The following is a 24,523-nucleotide window of genomic DNA, read 5'->3' as shown; positions in this document are numbered from 1 at the left end:
TGTGAACAGTATGTTCCCACTGGGTAAAGGCATAGACATCTCTGAAAAGTTATAGATTCACTAGGAGGACTCACAGGACTCAGCATATAGTCATAACTCATGACTAAGATTTATTACAGTCAAAGAATATGAAGAAAAATCAACAAAGAGAAAAGAAGTATGAGACAAAGTCTAGGGGAAACCAGGTGCAAGCTTCCAAGGGTCTTCTCCCAGTGGAGACCACAGGACACATTTAATTCTCCAGCAATGAGTTGTGATAACACATGTGAAATGTTGTCTATCAGAGAAGCTCACCAGAGCACAGGGCCTTCACTGGGGGCCAGTCACACAGGCACCTACCATCCAGCATACACCAAGATTCCAGACTCCAGAGCTTCCCTGGTGGCGCAGTGGTTGAGAGTCCGCCTGCCGATGCAGGGGACACAGGTTCATGCCCCGGTCCGGAAAGATCCCACATGCCGCGGAGCGGCTAGGCCCGTGAGCCATGGCCGCTGAGCCTGCGCGTCCGGAGCCTGTGTTCCTCAACGGGAAAGGCCACAACAGTGAGAGGCCCGTGTACCGCAAAAAAAAAAAAAAAAAAGATTCCAGACTCCAGATGGAAAGCAGATGCCCAACACAAACCTCACTACCTGCATAAACAGTCCAGGCACAGCAAGCCATTTCCTTAATTCTCAGAATGGTGAGAACCCTCCCCAAATCCAAGCTCCCAGACACCAGCCAAAGGCCAACCCTGTAGGCAGGTCCCCCCAAGGATAGAGTCCCAGGCCTGCATGTTAATGCCCTTTTGCATTGAGCAATTCATAAACTATTTTACCGTGTGACCTTCCTCACTCCCTCCCTTCTTCTTTCCCCTCCCTTCTTTCTCCTCCTTCTTCTCCCCCTTCCCTCTCTTCCTTCCTTCCTTAATTCTCTGAGCAATTAAAAATTCTTAATAAAAATTCCTGAAAACCCAAAGGCTCTGAGTTGAAGAGAAAGAATCTACAGAGGGTTTCCAGTTTGGATTAAAGTGACAAAGATGCTAGGAACCTGGAAGGTGGGCATAGGGTAAATGGGAAGAGATGCGTTGGTGGTTTGATGTCAACTTTGCTGATCCTCTGCCCACTCTACCACTGTGCCAGCCACTCACCCACTTAATTAGTCCAAGCATCCGTCTCTGGGTCCCCACTCATTCAGTCTTCCCAGATCAGTGTCATCTCTTTTGTATTCTTTAGTGCAAAATCGTCAGGTCTCATTTGGCCAGGCTTTGGGTGGATTAAAAGCTTTATTCGAAGGGAAATTTGGCACCTCTGCTGTTATGTATCAATACAAGAGGGAACAGCTCTCTGAATAAGATATGATCAAGTTTCTAAATGTCCATGGTAACTCTGTCACAGATCATCTGGTATCTAAGCAGCTCTCTTCAACAATCAACACAGAGTATCTGCACTTTAGATGCTTATGTGAGAACTCAATCTTAAATTGTTTAGTATCTAGTTCCTGTCAAGGATGTGACAGATACAACTGATACTTGGGAGGGGCAATCTGAGAGTACCCTAGATTTTTTAAAGCCTATTTTCTGTACTCATTTAGTGAGGTGGAAAGCAGGAGGGGTTAAAGAAAGGTTCCTGGACCTTGGAGAAAGTGTCTTCCTTAGAGAAAGACTAATAAGATCAACCCATAACAGATAAGGGCAGCTCCTACCAAAATCGCCCACAATTAAAAAAAAAAAAGTATGTTCAATCTTGTGACTTGAGTATTTCCTCGAATCCAGAATGCAACTAAGAAAGTGATGTCCTACTCAATTTTGTATACTGAATGAAGAAAGATGTGTGAATATGGTGAGGCAAGGTCATCTGCATGGAGTGAAAAGGCAACTAAAAGAACTGGTCAATGCAGTGTGCCTCTAGCACAGCCTTGGGAGAGAAGGTGCCTTGGCTCGTGGTCACTCCCCTGAAAGTTCTTTCTCCATAGTGATGTAGGATGACTCCTCAAAGTTAATCAAACTAACCCCCTACTATGATTTCATGTTCAAGTTATCTTGCCATGATTTTTCTACAAGGTGAAAAGTGAGCTAATCATTGTTAAACAATAGGGGGTATTATGTCACATATAGATACCTCATATGCATGTTTGGTTTCATGGAATTCTCATTTTCTTTATTCCACAAAGTGAAATAGATTGTCTCTCCCTATGAGACGCAGGCTGCCTGTAGAATACTGATGCGATGCGGAGACCACAGGAGCCACATGTACAGCACAGTCTATGCACTTCTTGCTCACCCCCAGGCGGGCTGCTTTCTTATTTGCTCAGACTCACAGAGGTAGGAGGGGTTCAGCCAGACAAGGAAGCACACTTTAGGGGGTCAAAGCAAACAAGAGGGATCCCATATACTCTCCCTTCTTTGGAATTATAATAATGTTCTTAGTGGAGGGGAAAGTGTCTCCACCTCAGCAAAAGCTCAGGATACCACACAAGGATACTGTACAAGGAACCATACCTTATGGTCCTTGGAAATGGTGGCTAAAATAGTTGAAATTCTTCATAAAAATTCGTACACACCCAAAGACTCTGAGGAATGCAAGAGATGAAGAGGAAAATTTTACTCCACCTTCCAGGAAAGTCTTTGTTGCCTAGAACTGACCTCTGAGAATGCTGCATTGGTAGACCGTCTTCAGGCATGGGATAGCTAAATCAGATAACAAAGACGCTCCTGGGCCCACCACCACCAAGGCTCTTAGGACAGGGTGGAGAAAGGCCACTCCCCCTTTTCTCAGAGCTTTATGCAGCTCAGGGACGTTCATTCCATTTCTCTTGCCTTCGGCTCTCTGCCTCCAGCCTCCCAGTGAGCTGATACGGGCCGCACCAGTTCTTAAGATTTGACTTCCTCTGACTTGTTCTGTTTTCCTCCTTGCACTCTGTGCATTCCTAAATTCCACCTTCCCACAACCCACTCACTCCCTGATCCACCACACCTGGCTTCTGTCCCACCATTCTACTAATGCCACTCACACAAATATCCGATGGATGATTTTCCATTTCCTATAGAAATTGACACTGTTTACTACATAAATTCTCTTTTCTTGGCTCCCATGACACCAGACTCTTCGAATAGTCCTCTTACTTCTCTGACCCTTACTTTGCTGGCACCTTTTTCTCACCATACTCTTTAAACAGGGATGTTCCACAGTGTTCCATCTTGGAAACTTAGCTCATGTCGCTTCATACACATACGACCAACTGAACGGTGATGGCTCCCTAAACTTTATTGGGATGACCCCCTGATCTGTATCTCCGGTACAGGACTTTATCTTGAGCTCCAAATCTATAATTCTAGTCACCTACTGAACATACCTGCTTTGATGTTCTACAGCCAAAATCACCATGTCTAAAACTAAACTTTCTTTCCCACTCCAATTGTTCTGTATAATCTGCTCAGTGAAGGTCAGCACCATGCCCCCAGTCTCCCCAGACTCTCCCTTCTCCCTCCAAGCAAACTTCCTCCGAGGTTTTACTGATTCTACCCACTAAATATCTCCCAAATCTTTTCATTTATCTATTTCTTGCCTGGACTTCTACAATAGCTTCTGTAGAGGCCTCCCCACATCTAGGCTCTTCCCCTTTAATCTGTCCTCTACTTTGAAGCTACCATGATCATCCTAAAAATGCAAACCTGATTATATGACCCCACCAATGTGAACTTCTTCAGTGATTCCCATGTGTCTCCAAATAAAAGTTAAACTCTTTAACCACAATTTTAAGGCCAAGTCCCCACACAATTCAGGTGTAGTTCAAGGTGGTAGTCTCTAAATTGGCCCTTCTTTTTCATATCTTCATGTCTTGTACAATGTTCCTGCCTTTTTTTTCTGCCTGAAGCTCTCTTCTTTATCTTTTTGTACCTTATGAAGAAATTGAAGCTGAGGATAATCAGTTTATGTGTCACCACTTCCAGAAAGTCTTCCTGAAAGCCTCTTTCCCCTCCTCTAATGATGGATTAAATACCCTCCTTTGCATCTGTCTCATAGCTTCCCTCCCACAATGCTATAATGGCCTTTAACCTGTGTCAGTCTCCTCTATGAGACTGAGCACCTTGAGAACACAGTATACCTTTTTAGGTCTCCAGAAGCCAGCAAAGGGTCTGGTCTGTGTCAGTATTCCATATGTCAGTTGAATAAATGAATGGGTAAGATTGATTTGAATTTTTAGTACACAATGTTTTCCCTCAAGAAAAGGGGAGATTTATTTGATTATTCCAAATGTGTTTTAACTTCTCAACTCTATGGTTCTGACTATTTTTAGTGAGCTGCCAGGCAACTCGACTTCAGTTTGCATGTATTGTAGGAAGCAAGAGGGCAGATGTTTAGGCAGTAAATCCCAAATCTGGATCCCAGAGCTTAGTCATAAACTCCATGGAATACTTTCTCGCTGAATTACCAAGAATAATAGACTCAGATGATAAGTGTATAATGGAAAGAACTACACATTTAGCCGGTCCTTTCTAAGCAAGCATGGTTAACTACATTGTCTCTGACAGTGAGTCATTCTAAGAGAAGCAGTATGATTAGGTAATAATGCATCTATTTCCTTGTTTTTGATTATTATAACTATCCTGTAGGATGGACACTCACCCCTGCCTCTTAACTAGCTGTGTGACTTGGGAAAGTTACTTAGCCTTTTTAAATTTCATTTTCTAGACTGAAATTTTAAAAACATCCATCACTTAATTTGGGAAGCTGATGTGAAGATGCAGTGAGCTCTGTATGAAAAGAAGGATTAGAGTGATTCCAACCAGCCCCATGGCCTCGGTTAGTACTGTCCATATGTGGGAAATACACTAACTTATATTTAGCCCAGACATATGTATTCCTGACCTTTCAGCTGCCTCCTTGACCTTTCACCTTGGATAACTCACAGGCACCTCAAACCTTTTCTGCCCAAACAGAATTCATGCTTTCCCCTTCTCCCCAAACCTGTTCCTCCCCCAGCTCTCCACAGTTCAATGCCCAGAGCTCAGTGAGCATCTCTACTACTCATCCAGTTGTGACCCAAGAAAAATGGCATCATCCTCCATTCCTTCCTCACCCTTGTCCTTCACATCCAAGGAGCCCGCTCATTCAGCAAATGTTACTGAGCCAAATGTTACTGTGTCAAGTCCTGGGGTTCTACCTCCCAAAGATTCTGACGCCCACACGCCCCCCCATCACCCTGCCACCTTCTTGGTCCAGCCACCACCACCTCCCACAGCAGGCTCCTAACTGGTCTCCCTGCATCCACTCTTGCCTCTCGACAATTTGTTTGCCACACTGCAGCCGCAGTGACCTTTTCAAAGTCTCCATATGATCACATCACCCACTAGTTACTTAAAACCCTTCATAGCTTCCCATTACTTTAGAATAAAGACCACAATTCTTCATGTAACCCATAGGTCCTACTTGTCCTGCCCCTTCTTGGGTTTCCAGCCTCCCTTATCACCACCCTTCCCTCACTCTTTGCCTCCTTTCAGCCCTCACTTCACCTTTCTTCCCCTGCCACCGGGCCCCCGCACAATTTTTTAACTCTGCCTAGAACATTCTCCTCCCACTCTCTTTGCTTAGCTATGTTCTGCTCAGCCTTCAGATTCCAGGTGCAAGTCCTTCCTCAAGGATGCCTCAGAGACCCCTTCCATGAACCCCACACTAGCTGGCACTCCTCACAGCACTCTAAATTTTTCCTCATATCACTTAAGGCTACTGTAATTAATTAGCTACCTGCTTAAGTCTTTCACCTCGTCAGTCATTCTCAAGTCTAGCTGCACATTAGAGTCACTGGAGAACTTTGTGAAAATACGAAACCCCGAGTCCCATCCCAGACTAATTAAGTCAGAATCACTGAGGTGAAGCCTGGGCATTGTTAATTTTTAATGGCTTCCTGGTGCAACTAATATGTAGCCAAGGTTGAGAACCACTGCTTTGGAGGGCAAGGACCAAGTCTGCTTATCCACAACTTTATCCCTAGTGCCAAGCACACAGCAGTGTCTGCACACAGTAGGCATTCAATAAATGGTAACTGTAGTTATGATGATTATTGTTGTTGTTATGGTCAATATGGTTATGATTAAGATCGTAACTTTTTCACACTTCTGGCATCTATGATTCTTTACCACAAAACTCCAATTAGGTAGCAGCCAAATCATGTTTTTAAAATTCAGCAAGTTTCTATTTTCCTGTCAACATAGAGCTTCAATTAAGGACTGACCAGACCTACTAGACAAAATATTTTCACAAGCTACGTCTCCAAGGTGAAACAAAATACAGCATATTAAAAGAAAACCTCAATTCATATCTTATAATTCCTTCCTATGTAGGTATGTATTAGTAACTATAGTCATTTGAATAGGAACTTTCTAGTTTTGTAACGACGAGTGTATTGGCCACTGCCTTGTCATTCTGATTCCACTTGGTTTTGCTCTTCTCTATTAGTAGTTTTTCTCTCCTCCCACATGACCTATTTTACTAAGCAAATGTCAACTCCACTCCCCACCCTGGCTCAGGGGTTACAGCCGAAGTTTCTTCAGCTTGCAGTTTTCCTGCTCAGCCCTGTGTCAGAGGGCAGGCTCTGTACAACTTCTAGAGAACCTTCTAAAGTCATAGTTTCTATAGTCCTATAGTCCAGTTCTCAACCATAAACCTGCTCAGAATCACCAGGAAGGTTTATTAAAACAAAAACTGCTGGACCCCATCCTCAGAGTTTCTGATTCAGTATGTCTGGGGTGAGGCCAGAGAATGTGCACTTCTAACAAGTTTCTAGGTAATGCTGCGGATGCTGGTCCAGGGACCACACTTTGAAAACCACTGCTACCTCCCACTTAATGGCTGATATTTTAAAAAATAGAGAAGACAAGTTATGAGAGCTTTTAGGGGTACAGTGGGTGAAGACTGTATCCAGTTTATTCTTTATATTTAAGGCACAACCATGGGACTTTTCCCCATGATTTCAGAGGGGTTTTCTCTGTGCTATTTTTGTAAACAACTCAACACATCCCACCCATACGTCTCTTTTTATAAGAGACTGTGAAGGTACGTGGGGCAGCACACCTCCAGTCTGTTCCCAACAGGCAATTCCCTCAGCTACCTCCAGGCTCCTTTTTAAAGGCAGCTCTGGTTCACAATCCCTGAAGCCAGTCAGCCTTGTGAAGCTGACTTTAGGATTGTTTAACACAGTGGTGGAGGGGGGTTGAAATAGCAGAAAGGGAATTCCTAAGCAGCTCCTCAAAGAAGCAAGCTTCAAAATCACTCTAGGAGGTTTCATCAGGGGTTGGCGGGGAGAGGTGGAGTAAGGGATTCCAAGGTATACCAAAGAAAGCTACTGAGCCCAACGCCAGCACCCTGGCAAGATGGCAGGCAAGCAAGCAAGTAAGACACTGTCACTGGAAAAAACAGCTAGAGTGCACGTGAATTTTATCCTTAGCAACTGCTAAGCATATCATGAAAGACTTTGTTATACATCTTTCTCATACTGAAGTACTTACCAGTAAAATTACCTAATATGTGGGATTTGCTGTAAAAAATTCCGATACCAACAACAAAAAGGCTTGGTGGAAGGGAGAGTAACAGAGGAAACAAAAATCTCAGAACATGTATTGATAAATGTTGAAGATGGGTAATGGGTATGTAGAGGTTTATTATACTATATACTACTCTCTTTGTTTTTGTTTGAAATTTTCTATAACCAAAAAATTTTGTGACCCTCTTGCTGAAATAAAGTACACTATTTCTATAAATTTGAGAGACCACCAAAATCTATTAACTCTAAGAACTTCCTGCACATCTTCCCCATAATTACCCCATATCAAATTGGGGTAATTTGATATAACTTGACTTAGTAAAACTATGTCAGTTTCAAGTGATTGGGGACTGTTTTTGTCCTAGGTGTTAATAAATCTTTCATGTTTATTTTAAGGATTTGCCAAGAATCAACCTCATGTGGAGTTTCCTGAATCCATCCTCTCCCATATTTTATGATTTAGATTACTAACTCTGAGAAGTTAAAGAACATCATCTCTGTAATGTTCTTTAAACTTATTTAGAAGAGTCAGGGGCTCTCTTAATAACTTCCCATCTGTTTCAATGACTTCTTAATGATACATGTTTTAGTTTGAATTGATTGAACTGAATTTTTCTAGATTGAAGCAAAACAGAAGTTCAGAGGTTCCAGTTCCTTTGTAAAATCCATTATCATTGTGCACCTCCCTTCCTGTTCATGTTCTTGCACTGAACCATAACCAAAATAACATTTTTTTGTTATCTTTAGCATTTTTTCCTGCATGCCTCATCTCCAAATGATACTTAGCCCTAGTGATACTACTTTTAAAAGAATTCTCCTAGCTTCTAAACATTTTCTCAATTACTTACCATTTTTTCTCTATTGTACAAATACCTGGGGAAATGTTTTTTATTTTATAAAAGTTATGGTCATCATAGAAATTTTTAGAAAATAGAGAAATATATAATATAAAAGAAAAAACTCCCCCATAATTTCTGAGCTCCTTATCAAACTCCCTCAGGTCAAATGAGTGTTTTCAATGCCTTTCACTTTTCTTATCCATTAAGATTACTTGTGATTACAAAAGCACATTTCTCATTTAGTTAGTTATTTCATTTTTAGACTCTTAACTTTTTTGAGCCATATTCTTTAGCAAATCTGGCCATGATATCTCACCCATCATCTTTCTGATTTTTTTAAAAAATCTGCCTTCTTAAAAATTGAAGCCATGTGCCTGATTGCCTTATGTTTCTCTTCTTCAGGATTATTAATGCCTAAATGAACTACTCATTTCTCCTACATTCTAACCATATCTTTCTTTTGTATCAGAATTAAATCAAGGAAGAAGAGCACTAATATCTTCCTCTAACTTGCAAGGAAAATCAAGAATTTTTCACACTTTGTATTTTTTGGAAAATTATATTTCCAATAAATGTCTACGTAAAGTTATAGTGCTTCAGAATTTCATACAGGATTGTGGTGGGGGATAGTGGAGGACAGGGTTGCCAACATCTCTTGTGACCTTCTTCAGGCCAGGCACTATAGTAGGCAATTCACATAACTTTTTTTCACTTAATAATCTTAAAGGTCCTGAATGTTAAGTACTGTTTTAGCCCCTGTTTTACAGATAAGAAGAATGCAAATGAAATAGGTTAAGCAACTTCTGCAAGACAAGGTGGTAGAATATCTTTGAAATACTGTACTAATAATTTGCATATCCAGTGTACCAAGTCCTCCCTTAGTTGAAATACTCCACTGATGGTCTATTTTGCTTCTGTCCTTGCTTTGTAATTTGTAAGAAAAACACTTCATCCAAAGCCTCCACTTGACTGGGGTGGCTTATCTTATTCTCATACAACAATGTCCTTTTCACTCTCCTTTGTATTCTTACCCAAAGCCCTTCACAGAGCTGCCAATCTCATGCTTCTTTGTATTTTGATATAGACAAACACTATCTTTAACATTCGCTCCCCATCCTAAAACATCTATGTCTTTAAATAAGAATAGACTTTGTGGCCCTTAATGAATTAGGAGGTCCATCCTTCTAACCTCTTTGTAACATATAGAGCTTCATGTTTATGTAGAGTAGAAGCAGCATGTCTATTTCAAGAGGTTACACTTTGATTTGGAAAAAAAAAAAGAAAAAAAAGAAGATAGTCAAAATAAAACTTGGAATACTAGACTGATCAAATTTCCCTAAAAGTTGTATCATGAATCATAGATTTAGTCTTTTTTCTCTCTCAGCTCTTTTCCTGGAAATTAATACAGTTTATTATGCTTGACATTGGAAGATGCAAAGTCCATAACCCAGCACATTTCTATGGTTCATTCTAACGGTGGTCACTCACCTAAATCAAAAAACAAAAGCAAAACAAAAGCTAGAGGTTACTGGATCTGGGATCTTGAGTAAACACACATTCTCACCCTTTGTTTTCTCAACTGTAAAATGAGGATTAATGGTAATACCTACTTGACAAGGTTGTTAGGATGATTAAATTTAATTGAATAATGTGTAAGAAACTGCCAAATGAACTGTAAATTAAATGATTGTGATGATTCGTATGATGATGATTATAGTCCACAATGCCATAACTTCATCTGTAATCTACATATAAAATCAAATATGCAAATATGCAATACCCGAGTAACCAGGGGCTTTTTACATCTGTAAATGGGGTTGAAACTTTTTTTAATTTCCCCAAATTCCAAGGTTCCTCTTTTTCTCATGATAGAAAAGTCTAGGGTGAATGAGAAGATTCCTGTCACTTTAGCATTTGCTGATACTTTTCCTCCCAGGATTTGGTGCTTTTAGGAGCCAGTTTTGCTGCTGACAATGGGCATGGGGAGCCAGAATCTAGGGCTGACCTTGGCTTGGTGGGTGTCAGTCCTGAGTTGCCCTCTCCCTTGGGTAGCAACATCAGCCTCACGTTCTAGAATCAGGATTCGCAAAGAAGCGGGATGCAGTAGGGAGGTTAGGGAACCCACACATTCTTCCTCTCCTGCTGATCCTACCCCTTTCCCCAGGTTTAGCTTTCAGGTTCTTTTCAGGGCAATATGGAGGGCCTTGTGCTCTAAGTACCCTCTACGTTCCGCTGCTTCTCACTCAACTAACTTCCAATTTGGAGGAGTTAAAGAAGAAACAGTCTGGTGACCTTAAAAGTAGAAGGGAGTTGTGTTGTCCTTCACACCTTAGAGTGAATTGTTGAGATGGACTGTGTTCCCCAAACCTGGCTGTGGCAAAGCTGAACAGAAAGAATAGGAGTTTGGAAGTAGTATAGACAGCGGAGGGGCAAATCACCCCTTGGGATGGTTTAGGAGCAAAGGGCTTTAGGCAGCTCCCAGGCACTGGGCAGCAGGGTGGGAGGACATAAGGGATCAGGAGTAGAAGAGTGGCTCAGAAATGAGGCCCTCAGTTAACACATCTATTACTTCACCAGCACCCAGTTTTGCCCAGTACCTACCCTTTCTCCTTCCCACCTCCTCAGGTGGAAAGAGCAGGACTCTAGACCAGAAAAGCTCCCGTGATCTTCACAGTCATGTTCATCATCATTTGTTATGTGCTTGCTGGGTACCAGGCACTGTGCTAAGCACTTTACATGCATTATTCACGAAATCCTCCAACACTGTAGATATCATTAGCCCACTTTGCGCTTGAGGAAACTGGGGGGTCAGAGAGTCTAGTAATGTGCTCACGGTCACACAGACACTGAGTGCAGAGCTGGAATTTGAACACAAGCCTGTCTGAGTCTGGGAAATCTATGCTCTTAATCACCAGGAGGAACTGATAATCATTTAACTCTTTTCTCTTCTATCCCTGCCACTCCCACCTACCACCTACCCACTTCCTTCAGCCAAGTGGAGCCAGTTTACATAGCCATCCTCTGAGAAAAGTTGCAACAGATGGTTTCTGTCTCATAAGTTGCTAGGTTGGGTTTTGTGACTAACCTTCCAGTCCTGTGACCTTATGATCTTGGCCACAGAAGACTGTTCCAGCAACTGCTGCTTGAGCCAAAGTGTGGGCTGGGCTTGCATGATCTCATTTAATATTTATAGCAAAGCTATAAACTAAGTACTAATATTAATCCCATTGTACAGGTGGGAAAACTGATACTCAGAGAAGTTAAGTTACCAACCTGAGGTCATATAGCTAGTAAGAGGCAGAACTAGGATTGGAAGTCAGTTCATCTGAATGCTTGAATACCCTGCTCTACCTTCTTTTGGGGGGAAGATCAATGGAGTTGGCCTGGAACAAGAGACCCTCCTGAAATCAATTAGTGACAACAGAGGGGAGTTGTCCAGCCATGGCAGCAGATGCTGCAGAACAGAGAACAGAATCAGAGAAGAGTGGAGTTTTTGCCACGCAAGAATGATCAGAGGGGGAGACTTCCACAGTAGCTGTCGATTCACATGAGCTGGAACTACAACCACAACAAAGGGGCCCCCATTCCAGCTGATATGCAGTAATAGAACCTGTTACTTGTGTTTCCTAACTTCTCCGTATGGGCCTGTCAACTCCTATAACCTCAGGTAAAAGAACCCAGTCCTGGGCTTCCCTGGTGGTGCAGTGGTTAAGAATATGCCTGCCAATGCAGGAGACACGGGTTCAAGCCCTGGTCCGGGAAGATCCCACATGCCGCGAAGCAACTAAGCCCATGCGCCACAACTACTGAGCCTGCGCTCTAGAGCCCATGAGCCACAACTACTGAAGCCCGCGCACCTTACAGCCCGTGCTCTGCAACAAGAGAAGCCACCAAAATGAGAAGCCTGCACACCTCAACGAAAAGTAGCCCCCGCTTGCCGCAACTAGAGAAAGACCGTGCACAGCAACGAAGACCCAACGCAGCCATAAATAAATAAATAAATCTATTAAAAAATGGTAAACTAATTAAAAAAAAAAAAAAGAACCCAGTCCATGTCATCTGTGCCTGACACATACACACTCCCTTAGGCTTAAACCCCCTGCAACACACCCCATCCTAATCTGGCCTGATGGAATGGAGTGGGGAGAGCCTTGGAGCCTTGCAGATCCTGATGCTTGAATTCTAACCACAGCCCAGCCTCCAGCTTTACTTCCTCTCCCAACAAGTAACTCTCTCCCCTCCTTCCTCATTGTCTGCCAGCTCCAGGAGAAGGACATTGAGGCCTAGGGCTGCTTTCCAACAGGCCCTCAGTATTCTGGGTGTACATCAACTGTTTCCTGGGGGAACAGCAAGTCAGATGCAGTGTGCAACTCAGAAGGCCATACAAGTATTGGTCTCCAGAATTTCCACTTCCTGGGTCTACCAGGGTCTTGGGGTGGCTGGGGAGTAAAGCCAGAATCTTTTTCCAGGCCTTCACACCTGCAGTTAGCCCATGAGACTCTCTACATGAGACATCAGAGTGCACAGCAGTCCCCATGTCTCTGAGGTTGGCCAGAGTGAAGAGTTGCTGGGGAGAGTCAGTGTGGGAAATGGTGGCAACAAACCATGTAATACGTTTTTAGTGCTCCCATAAAGTCTGGGTACTCTAAGGAACTTGTATTCATGAGCAGCTGGTGCTGTATCTTCAGATGTCACGCATGATGGGCTGTTCCAAGAAAGATCCAGGAATACAAAAAGCAGGATTTCTTGGCTTCAGTGTCTCTTCCCTTTGATACTCTGTCTTATGGACAATTTGGCAAATAGTCAAATTGCTATCCTGATCTTTCCTACAAAAAACAAAAAAACAAAACTGAAGAAGAAAATCACCTGGGTATTAAAGCATCCCACCATATTCTGCCCTCAGGAAGGCAGTATACAGTAATCAGAAACAGACAAAAAGAAAAAAAATTTGACTAGGAACCTGTATTTTTTACATAGATCTTCTACTTCCTTCCACCCTCTTCTAGGGCCTCCTGCTGTTCTATTTCTTGATAACCAAATTGTCCCATCTCCAAATCTGTTCCTCCTTTCCATAATCAGTAATATCTAGAAACTGAGTTCCCAAGGCAACCACAAATATTTGCTATCCTTTCTGTTATGTGACTTGCCCTAAAAATAAACTCAGATATTTTTCCTACCATCAAAATGCCAGGAAGAATGTAAATGGATATTGGGTTTTTTATGCAGACCTATGAAATAGAGAAGGCACAGTGCTACTTAGGCAAAATTTCTAGGAATACTGTGTAAGTCCTAAAATAGAAGATATTTATAAAAATTCGGCATGTTAGAAGATTATTCCATGTATAAAATGGAACAAGCAAAGGAAGGCTTGGGGAAAAAGGATTAGAATAAGCAGATACACATAAGTTACATACACCCAAGTAAGTAGAATTTGTTTTCCTTTTTAGAAAGGGAGTAGCAAAGAGAAGAGTGCACATTTGCTCTGAGGTCTAGTCAAGGTTTAGCCTCTTTACTTTGAAATGCCCCCTTGATGTGCCAGCCAAGGACCCCCCAAGACCTCCATTTGAAACTGACAGTACTTGAAGCCAATTCACAAACAAGATTTGCTTTCTGTTCTCATGTGACTCCGGGGTGGCTGACCCTTCAGGAATCATGGATAAAGTCTCCATTTAAGGCTCCAACGTGGTAATGACCCCACTACGCAAATCATTGTGAATTAGGGAGCTTCCAAATTAAATGAGGTTCAGCAAATGGCAGTGTCACAAGAGCAATAGTGACAGTCATAAAACTTTACATTTTGATGGTCTCAACAACAGTTTGCAAACACATTTATGTCCACTCTCTTTTCTGATCCTCAGAAAAACTCTCTAGGACACAGAGGATACATATACACACATATATAAATCCCGTTTTCAGGTATGTAAAAGCTGAGGCTAAAAAGCAAGGGAACTTGTCCAATCTGTATGTGGCTGGGTGTATAAGGCTTCCACATCCAGCCCCGTGTCCTTTTATCTTAGATGTTCTCTATGTCTCCACCTCGCCATTCCCACTATCATCCAAGAATCCTAAAACCAATAGGATTTGTGATACAGAGGACCGGAATTTTAAAAAGCATCCTTAGAGCTTTCAGGGAATCAATTCAGAAATAGATAAAACAATAGAAAGACTGTGGAGAAACAAACAAACAGTAAGTGTTCAGATGAATTAATGCAGGATGAAGTCAGTAAGGCAACAGGGAAATTCTCTCTCTCTTCCTCCTTCACACCCTCCCTGCTCATGACTGTCTGTTCTAAGACCCAGGACTTCCCCAAATGGCCCTATAATAACCCTTTTCTCCAATATTGGACAGTCCCTTAAAGTCCTCTGGCTAAACTTCCTGAGTGACCAGGAGCAAGTTTCCAATTTTTTCTTGGAACTACCATATTAGTACCAGTCACATTCATGTCCCTACCCCCTTCAGCACATGTTCCTTATATAACGTGGCCTCTGGATCCTTCCCCTTTCTGGACACATCCACCCACCCAGTTTATCAACATCTCACTTTCAATGTGATGCACAAAGGAAATGTACCACCCATAAAGTGATTTTCAGTTCTTCACTCAATAAATCAACCATAAAGTTGGGGGCAAAAAGGGCTGTTGTAGGAGTAAATGAGGTAGTGAAAGTCAAGCACTTAATAGGGGCTGGCACAACCTAAGTCCTTTATAGATGGCTGCAAATCAGTGCCTTCATGGCACTATCTCTGCAGTATTAGCTACACACGTCAGAGCAGTGAGTTTTGATGAAGACATTAAGAAGCCGGAGGGAAGAAGGTCCAAAGAAGAGAAAGAAGCTCCTACTCACTGAACTTCCATCAGCAATTTGTCCCTCTCTGTTTGCCCCTGCCCAGCTTTGCCCTCCTCTGGTAAAGATATAATTGGTTTTCATCCTGAGGAGCAACCCCACCTAAGTCCTGGAATATATGAGGAACTTTTTCACCTTAGCGGGAGAGCATCTGAAAAACCACGATTGCTCCCATGCCTGGGGTCAAGTGTCCTGGAAGGACTCTAACCTCCCCTTTGGGAGAATCTGGAAAAACTTCTTTAGCTAAATCCATCCCAAAGTGTATACCAGTCTGTCTGGCTACCTTTCATTTCCACTCCAGGACTAGAGTCTGGCCATATATGTTAACCAAATTGGTAGGGGGCTAACTCCCTCTACTGGTTTCAGTCCACTCCTTTCAAGTAGGATTTAAATTCAGTTTCTGATGTCCCCCTGGTGCTCACGCAGACCGATCTCCCTACCTGACGATTTGGCTACAGACCAAGAATGTACTCCCCAGATGCCCCTGGAGCTGGACCCCACACCTCAGATCAAAACCCTTAAATATGGCCATGGCCTGGATCAAACATGAGTTTATTCCTCTCCCTTGGACATGATGATCTGAACTAACCAGGGCAACTTCCTTTCACTCTCTCCCATCTGCAGAGCTGCAGGCATATCTCATGTCTACGGATATCCCATTTAGAACACTGACAGCAAGGAAAAAAAGTACAAAGAGCAGACATATGAGCTCATAGAGCAAAGCAGTCTATTTAGGATTTAGTATAGGGGCAAATAAGTCTAAAAATACTAATAGACCTAAAAACTTTAATAGTCATTACTGTTTTATAATTTCATCCATTCATTCATCCATTAATTATGCACGCATTCATATACTCATGTGTGCATTGATATGAATCATATTTGATTGCCTGGAATGTGCTTGGTACTGGATATATAAATATGAATAAGACTTAATCACTGCTCATAAAGAACCATAAAAATTAATACTCAGAATGTCAATGTCATCACCTTGACCTATCAAATACATTTTTTTTAATGTTTCGTGTGCTCTCCTAAAGAAAAAGGAAAGATGCATTATACCTTAGTAAATTAGATAATTCCATTCAACAATATCAGCTATAATTAGCACAAAGTGTAATGGGTGAGCTTCATTTCTTTAGGTAACAACACTATCAGCCTTGAGTCTGGCATTTCTAGGTCTGCATCTCACCTTTGGCCCTCCTAGTTATACGAGGCATTGCCCTCACTTCCTCACTTCTAATACGGGAATAACAGTAGTTCTCACCTCTTAAGATTACTATAAAGGTCCAGTGAGGTAATGTGTACAAAACGTTCAACATGGTGCCTGGAACAACCCTGTTCATGTTGTGCTTTCCTTTTCAAATATGCATATTATAGTTTTTATTTATGCACTTTATGTTAACAAGATCTTTCCATTTTTCAATATTACCTTAGCACCTCCGTTTCGGGTTAATACTATCCAAGGTCAAGTGCAACTGGCCTGGAAAAGGAAATCCTAAGAGGTTAAAACAGTAACTAACAGAGAGTCCCCCACCCCCAACCCTTCACTAGACACTTCCATCCCCAACACCCTCCCTGTCCCTTACGCGAACCAAGCCTCTTCACGATGCAGGGCCTTGGCATATGCCGTTTCCTTTTCCTGCTGTATGTCCCCTTGCCACATCCTCCCCCAGTTTCTGCCTTCTCATTTCTTAGATCTTAACTTTACCTCACTTAATCGTACCTAACTTTTGTTGGGTGCCTGCTGTCCTCCTGACACTGTAATGAGTGCTTTCATGGGCTTTCTTATTCAGTCCTGGCAACAAACCCTGAGCCTCTACCCTCACAGAGGCTTTCTCACAATAATCAGGTGACCTGTGGAGACAGGACTCAGATGCAGACTCTGTGCCCCACCTCCCTGCCCCTACCCACCTGTACCCCCTCACCTCCCTGACCCCACCTCCCTACACCCCCACCTGCCTGCATCTCTCACCTCCCTGAATCCCCACCTTCCCCTCACCCCTCACCTCCCTGCATCCCCATCTCCCTGCATCTCCCACCTCCCCACACCCAACAAAAAAAAACCCCATAACACTAATCAAAAGCAGCCCAGAAATTAAAATTTGTGAGAAACTTATCAAAACTATCACCTACTAGGAAAAGATGCACATGAAACTTCCCAGGCTAAAACTAAACCAATGGCAGGACACAAACAAACGTATGGACACCAAGCAGGGAAAGTGGCAGGGGAGGGGGGTGGTGGGATGAACTGGGAGATTGGGATTGACATATACATGCTAATATGTATAAAACGGATAACTATAAGAACCTGTTGTATAAAAAAATTTTTTTAATTGCTATAAATAAATAAATATAAATAAAATGAGACTATCCCATTCAAGGCTCAGTGTTTCAAAGCACATCGGAGTCTGCATTAAGTTACAGATACTACACTTAAAGTGAGACCTCAATAGCTAGAAGCTGATCCAAAGCCTTACAAAATGTTAGCCAACTGGAGCTTGACAAAACAGTGAAATACCGTAGGAGAGACCAGGCCTCTTCAGGCTTGGGAATGGCAGACACAGAGGAGGCATGACAGTATCCTTTCAAATATCTAAGGGACTATCCTATGGAGGGGGATTTAGATTTGGTCCATATCTCTATGGCCCAGAGGACAGAACTAGTGCTAATGTCAGAGGAAAAATGCGGGGAAGGAAAAATGTTTCAATTAAACATTAGAACGATCAGATCTTTCTAACAGAGCTGTCTAATATAGTAAGACAACTGTCTCTGGGTATTGTGGGGAGGTAAAATATAGGAGGGTAAGAAGAAACTTTAAAGATTCAGTAGAGGGCTTCCCTGGTGGTGCAGTGGTTGAGAGTCCGCCTGCCGATGCAGGGGACACGGGTTCGTGTCCCGGTCCGGGAGGATCCCGCATGCCGTGGAGCGGCTGGGCCCGTGAGCCATGGCCGCTGGGCCTGCGTGTCCGGAGCCTGTGCTCCACAACGGGAGAGGCCACAGCAGTGGGAGGCCCGCATACCGCAAAAAAAAAAAAAAAAAAAAAGATTCAGTAGAGAATCCAACTTGATGGAGAAGCTGGACTGTGGATGTGGCTGGTCCATGATGACTTTTTCAGGCTTCCATGGTAAGAAAAAGAAAACAATGATATACTCTCTAAGACCCATTAACTATAAAATGAGGATAATAATAATATCAACCAGATAGAATTGTGTGAAGATAATAATAATATGTAAAAAAAGTCTTCAACATGAAAGACAGAAATGAAAACAAACAACAACAACAAAAAGAGGAAACAGAAGAAAGCTTCAATTTCTAGCCTCAGAGAAATAAGAAAATATTACATCTATGAGACCAAAAGTGTGTACAGTTTTGTTTAAAGAGATCAGAAAATAAAAACAAGCTTTTACAAATTTAAACTATAATAACTGAAATAAGAAATTTTAACAAATGGTTCAAAGATAAAGTTGAGGAAATATCCTAGAAGGTAGAGCCAACTGTCAAAGAGTAAAGAGAGAAAACAAATGAAATGAAAATTATTACCACAAGAGAGACATCTGACTAATAGGCCTTCTAGAAAGAGAGAACAGAGAAAATCGTGGGCAGGAAATTATTAAAGAAATCATATGAGAAAATTTCCCAGAACTGAAAGATCTGAGTTGCCAGACGGGAGGGGCTGAATGCCTAACACAATGGATGAAAAACACACACCAAAGTACATCAGCATAAATTTTAGTATGTAAGGGATAAAAAAAAATCCTAAATGCTTCCTGGAAACAGAGGGTGGGGTGGGAGGAACAAGTGATATAAAAATAAGTGGGAATAAGAATAGCATTGAACTTCAAAATTCTCACACACAAAGGCCTCAACATTTTTCCTACAATGCACCTTTTCTCAGGAAGTTACTGAAGGGTATGCTCCACCCAAATGAGGTAGTGAACCTAGAGAGAGGAAGAGATATAATACAAACTGAGAATCAACACAGGAGAGAGGTCAAGGGAAGCCCAGCAAGACAACTATGCAGCTGGCCAGGAGAGCAGCCAGCTTAGACTAGAACAGGACAACAGATTCAGAAAGGAGGTTTTAAAAAAGGACAGACAGGGGGACTTCCCTGGTGGTGCAGTGGTTGAGAATCTGCCTGCCAATGCAGGGGACACGGGCTCAAGCCCTGCTCCGGTAAGATACCATGGGCCATGGAGCAACTAAGCCCATGGGCCACAACTACTGAGCCTGCACTCTAGAGCCCACGTGCCGCAACTACTGAGCCCAGGTGCCACAACTACTGAGCCTGCATGCTGCAACTGCTGAAGCCTGCTGGCCTAGAGCCCGTGCTCCACAACAAGAGAAGTCACCACAATGAACCTGTGCACCACAACGAACAGTAGCCCCCGCTCGCCACAACTAGAGAAAGCCCGCACACAGCAACGAAGACCCAACACAGCCAAAAATAATAAATAAATGGATTTGCCTGAAAAAATAAATTAAATAAATAAAAATAATAAATAAATTTTTTAAAGAAAGGACAGACAGGAAAAGAAGGGGGACAAAAGGAAAAGATTACTATGTAGGAAATTATATCAAAGGGTTTGTAAAAAAAATTATTATTAGAGACATAGATGAAGAAATGAGACCTTATTAACATCAGCAAAAATGAAAAGTTGTACAGGAAAGGAAATCTAAAGCACAAACAATACTTACCTAGACATGCTAAGGTAAATATTGGATACTGATTTAACCAAAAATTGTGATATCACTATATAGAGGTGGTATGGAGAGGACAACCCTGGGGGAATGTAAGAAAGCAAAGTACTCAGCTACCACAATAGAAAGCAACAGATAACATCTAAATTAGCAGAGGAAGCACAAATGGCAAAAGAAATCCTAAAAAGATTTAAAGGGCTACTCTGGAGAATAGAGTTTAAGGGTGAGGGGAGGGTAGAAAGTGATGGGATGAGTGACTGCAGTTCTTTGCTATGATTATTACACTTGACTTTTAATGATATGCATGTATTACTTTGGTAAAAATTGATATTGACTTTTTAAAAAGAAAAATCCTGCCAGTCCATCAAATTTAAAAATTCCTGGGCTTCCCTGGTGGTGCAGTGGTTGAGAATCTGCCTGCCAATGCAGGGGACACGGGTTCCAGCCCTGGTCTGGGAAGATCCCACATGCCGCAGAGCAACTGGTCCCGTGAGTCACAACTACTGAGCCTGCGCGTCTGGAGCCTGTGCTCCGCAACAAGAGAGGCCGCGATAGTGAGAGGCCCGCGCACCGCGATGAAGAGTGGTCCCTGTTCGCCGCAACTAGAAAGCCCTCGCACAGAAACGAAGACCCAACACAGCCAAAAATAAATAAATTTATTTTTAAAAAAAAATTCCTGTAGCCACTGAACTAGGCGGTTATCAAGACCTGTTCTGCTTTGAGACTTATTTGATTTCCTCATGTCCTCTAGTGGAGCTATTGTTCTGTGCTGGGAAATTTCATTTACAAGGCAGGCAAAGGAGCATTGTTGCCAATCTTACTATACCCATATGTTAAGAGTTTAACAGTTTTCAGTTTTGTAAATACATGTTCTTTTTAAATCCAATATAATTTCCTCATTTCACTTTCATTCTTATTTTCACCTGCTTCTGCTATTTGAAATTCATGAGTATTTCTTACCTGCTTAATTTTTTACTAGTCAATTAGTTACTTTTCATTTAACATTAAAAGTTTTCCATGACAGTTTTATGATTGCAAAATATTATATGCTTACTGTTAAAAATTTGGAAAATACAGAAAAGTATAAAAGAGGAAAATAAAATTCACTCTTTTGATCACCCATAAATAGTCCTTTTAATATTTCACTATATATCTTGCCAGTCTTCCTCCTGTGTATATTTCATGTCTACATTTATTAAATATTTTAACAAAATGGGTCTTGATTGTTCAACTTTATAACTTGCTTTTCTCCCAACAGTGCTTTTTATCTCTTGTCCTTTGAAATTCTTTCACAACATCATTTAATTATTTGGTTGTTTCACCTAGACATATACATTACTTCAGGTTATTTCTAGTTGTTCACCATTACAAACAATGCTCTAATAAATATCCGTGAAGGCACATTTATGCACACATCCAGGCTGCTTTACTTAGGGTGAGTTTTCATAGTAGATGTTCTGGGTCAGAGTGTACACATTTTTAAGGCTTTGAATAATTATAGCCACATTTCCCTCAAAAAAGTTTACCCATTGCCAACAATCTCGCCAACAATTTGGGCCACCTCTTCAACAACAATGGACATTTTAAAAAACAAAAACAAAAAACTTTGCCTTTTGAAAGGTGAGAAACACAGCCCTGGTTGGGTGTTCAGGGGTCAGTGGCAGACCTCCTGGAATCTATCTTGGGGATATTCTGAGATGTGTAACTGGTATGTTTTCTACAGCATATTTTTGACATCTAGGATCATTTTACATATTAGGATGAATCATAAGAAATTGCCAATACTTGACAATTTTTGACTGTACAAAACTGTCAGTTTCAAAAGCTTCAACCTAATAAATATATTTGTAAATTGGGGATGGTCTTATAGGCTAAGAATTGGCCAAGTCGCCATTGCCTTTTAAAAGTTTCTCAGTTATGGAAGAGCCACCAGTACAACTTGCTCCAACGTGTAGGCCTTGCTGTGTTTCTGCCAACTGGTTGGATGGGTTGGGGTGAGTCAAAGTGAACCACGACTGGGGTAGGAGGGGGACTCAATCACTGGAGTCCAGTGAAAGGTGGCCTTCCTATAGAGAAGCACTACTGTGAAGCAGGGTTTTAGAAAGAAAGTATATAAACAGTAAGGGCAAAAAGAAGTCAGAGAAACCTCAGGAACACTTCATGTGTATGAGGAAATGTCTAGTGGGTATGGCTCTTGACTAATAAAGAAATATTTATCACCCTAAAGGGGAAAGGTATCTGAGGAGCACCATCGTCTCTCATGAAAAAAGGTGTCTCTAACTGTTCAGAGTTCATGCCCACAGATGAATTAGAGGACTAGTTTGGCATGAGTGGGAGCCACACAGTTTGCAGGAAAAAATTATATGTCATCAAGGTCTAAGGGGTCCTGCAGGACATCAATAACAAGAAGCTGAAATGTAACAGGAAGCATGGTGTCAAGGAAAAGGGTCTCTCAAAAGACAGGGAGCTGGACTCCAAAACACACTCAGCCACTGACCAGCTGAGTAACTTGGGTATATTCCTGCCTAACTCAGGACTTCAGTGTTTCTGTCACTCAGATACTGCTGTAATTTGGAGAACAATTTAGAAATTCTACTTTTAGGAATTTATCCTAAAGAAATCTTCAAAGACATGCACTGAGATTGATCCACAACAGTTTTTATAATAGTAAAATATTTTGAAATTTCCTAAATATTCCATAAAAGGTAATTGTTAAATAAGTACATGGTATATGTTCAAATGATGGAATGCTATATGCAGTCATTAAAAATCATACAGTAAAAGCCATTTGATTGTCATGACAAATTATGAAGTAAAATAAAAGATTGCAATCAGTATGAATAACATGGCTCCAAATTTTAAAAAAATAAATAATAATAATAAAAAGTAGGAGAAAGAAGAGAACAAGAGAAGGACATGACAAAGAGGTATGAACAGTGAGCTTACAGAGAATTTTTATTTTCTTACTTGTTCTTTATGTATCCCAAATTTCCTGTAATAGACTTGCATTATTTGTGTAATTTTAAAAGACAGCAATGTAATTAATTCTATTTTAATGAAGAGACTTGAGAATACTCAAGTCCCTTCCAGTGCTAACATTCACTGAGTCTTTTTAAAATGCCAAATGCAGAAATATCTAGACCATGTTTGAATTGTGATTTCCTACTCCTACCCTGCCCTTATCCTCTCTTAAAGTGTAAAGTCCTCCAAATCACTGGATTTTGCAAACAGATATACCACATGAAACCATAAGGCAGTTCTGGAAAGTGTAACAGTGACTAGGAGCCTGGGGTTTGGGCTATCTTCACAGTCTGAATCCTGGAGTGAGCTCACTGAGAAAGACACATTTGTAAAAGAATACACTTCCTAGCCCTGTAGGGCCTCTGGCTTTTCTTTCAGAGAAAATGTCTGCAATCTGGATGGTCTATCAGCACCAGGGGTTATATGCCTTCCTATAAAAGTTTCCATTCCTAAAAATCTTTACAGAGAACTGATGCTAGAGACTGTAAATAGGATACACAAGACAGAAACAGGCTATTTCTAGCTAAAGTGAACATTTGCTGTACTGTCTGCCAAGAATCCATTTCCCCTTCTTCTGGTACTAGGACTCTGAATTTCCTTTGAGGAACCATGCCTCCCTCACACTCAACCATGTTCTTCAGGTACCACTGATTCCTCTTTAGTTCAGGGAGGGAGAAGGGGGAGAGGAGAAGCAATAGGATGAACTCCAGTGAGAATTTTGCTCCCAGCACTCCACCAAACGGGCTCTTACCAAGATCACCATGGACCTCCACTGTGCTAAATGCAATGGTCAATTCTCAGTTTCACCTTATTTGACCCATGAGCAGCATTAGATCCAGCCAACCACTTCCTCCTCTTAACACACTTTCTTTACTTGGATCTCAGGACAACATACTCTCCTAGTTTATCCCCCTCCTCCCACCCCAACACACACACACACACACACACACACACACACACACACACACACACACACACTCTTTCTCAGTCTTACTGGATGATTTCTCCTCTTGTCCCCAACCATTAAATTTGTAGCATCCCAAGGCTCAGTCCTTGGAATTTCTTTTCTATATACATTCACTCCTTTGGTGCTCTCATCCAGTCTCGTTGCATTTAAATCCAGTCTCACTGAGTTTAAACACCACCTAATGACCCAAATTTGTATCTCCAGCACAGTCTTCTCCCCTGAACTCCAGACTTACATATTCATCAGCTTAATTCAAAATCTCCATGTCAAGTAGGCACTTCTTTTCTTTTTCTTTTTTTCTGGGGGGGGGCCACGCTGCACAGCATGCAGGATCTTAGTTCCCTGACCAGGGATCGAACCTGCGCCCCCTGCAGTAGAAGCGGGGATTCTTAACCACTGGACCACCAGGGAAATCCCCAAACAGGCATTTCTTATCAAAGGCATCTCAAACTTAAAACATCCAAAACTGAGACCCTGAGCTTCCCACTCAGACATGTTCCTCCTACAGTCTTTCCATTTCAGCTCAAGGCCACTCCATCCTTCTAGTTTTTGGAAGGCCCAAAACCTTAGAAACAAATTTCCTTCTCTCTTTGTTTTCCATCCAGATCCAGTCAGAAAATACTATTGGCTCTGC

At 41.7% G+C, this 24,523-nt stretch overlaps 1 protein-coding gene across 1 annotated transcript in view; it reads right to left on the bottom strand.

Annotated features, from left to right (window-relative positions):
* ENTPD1 (ectonucleoside triphosphate diphosphohydrolase 1) overlaps positions 1-12,894 on the bottom strand; it is a gene marked incomplete at both ends in the record, with an annotated part of 65,387 nt that extends 52,493 nt beyond the window's left edge. The window contains one exon of the mRNA XM_079719437.1: positions 12,837-12,894. Within this exon, the coding sequence (XP_079575563.1) occupies positions 12,837-12,894 (58 nt within the window). The remainder of the gene's footprint in view (positions 1-12,836) is intronic.
* Positions 12,895-24,523: the final 11,629 nt, after the last annotated feature.

Source organism: Hyperoodon ampullatus, assembly GCF_949752795.1.
Source record: "Hyperoodon ampullatus genome assembly, chromosome: 1".
Taxonomy (NCBI): domain Eukaryota; kingdom Metazoa; phylum Chordata; class Mammalia; order Artiodactyla; family Ziphiidae; genus Hyperoodon; species Hyperoodon ampullatus.
The sequence above is the reverse complement of the archived record's forward strand: the minus strand, read 5'-3'. Positions and strand labels throughout refer to the sequence as shown.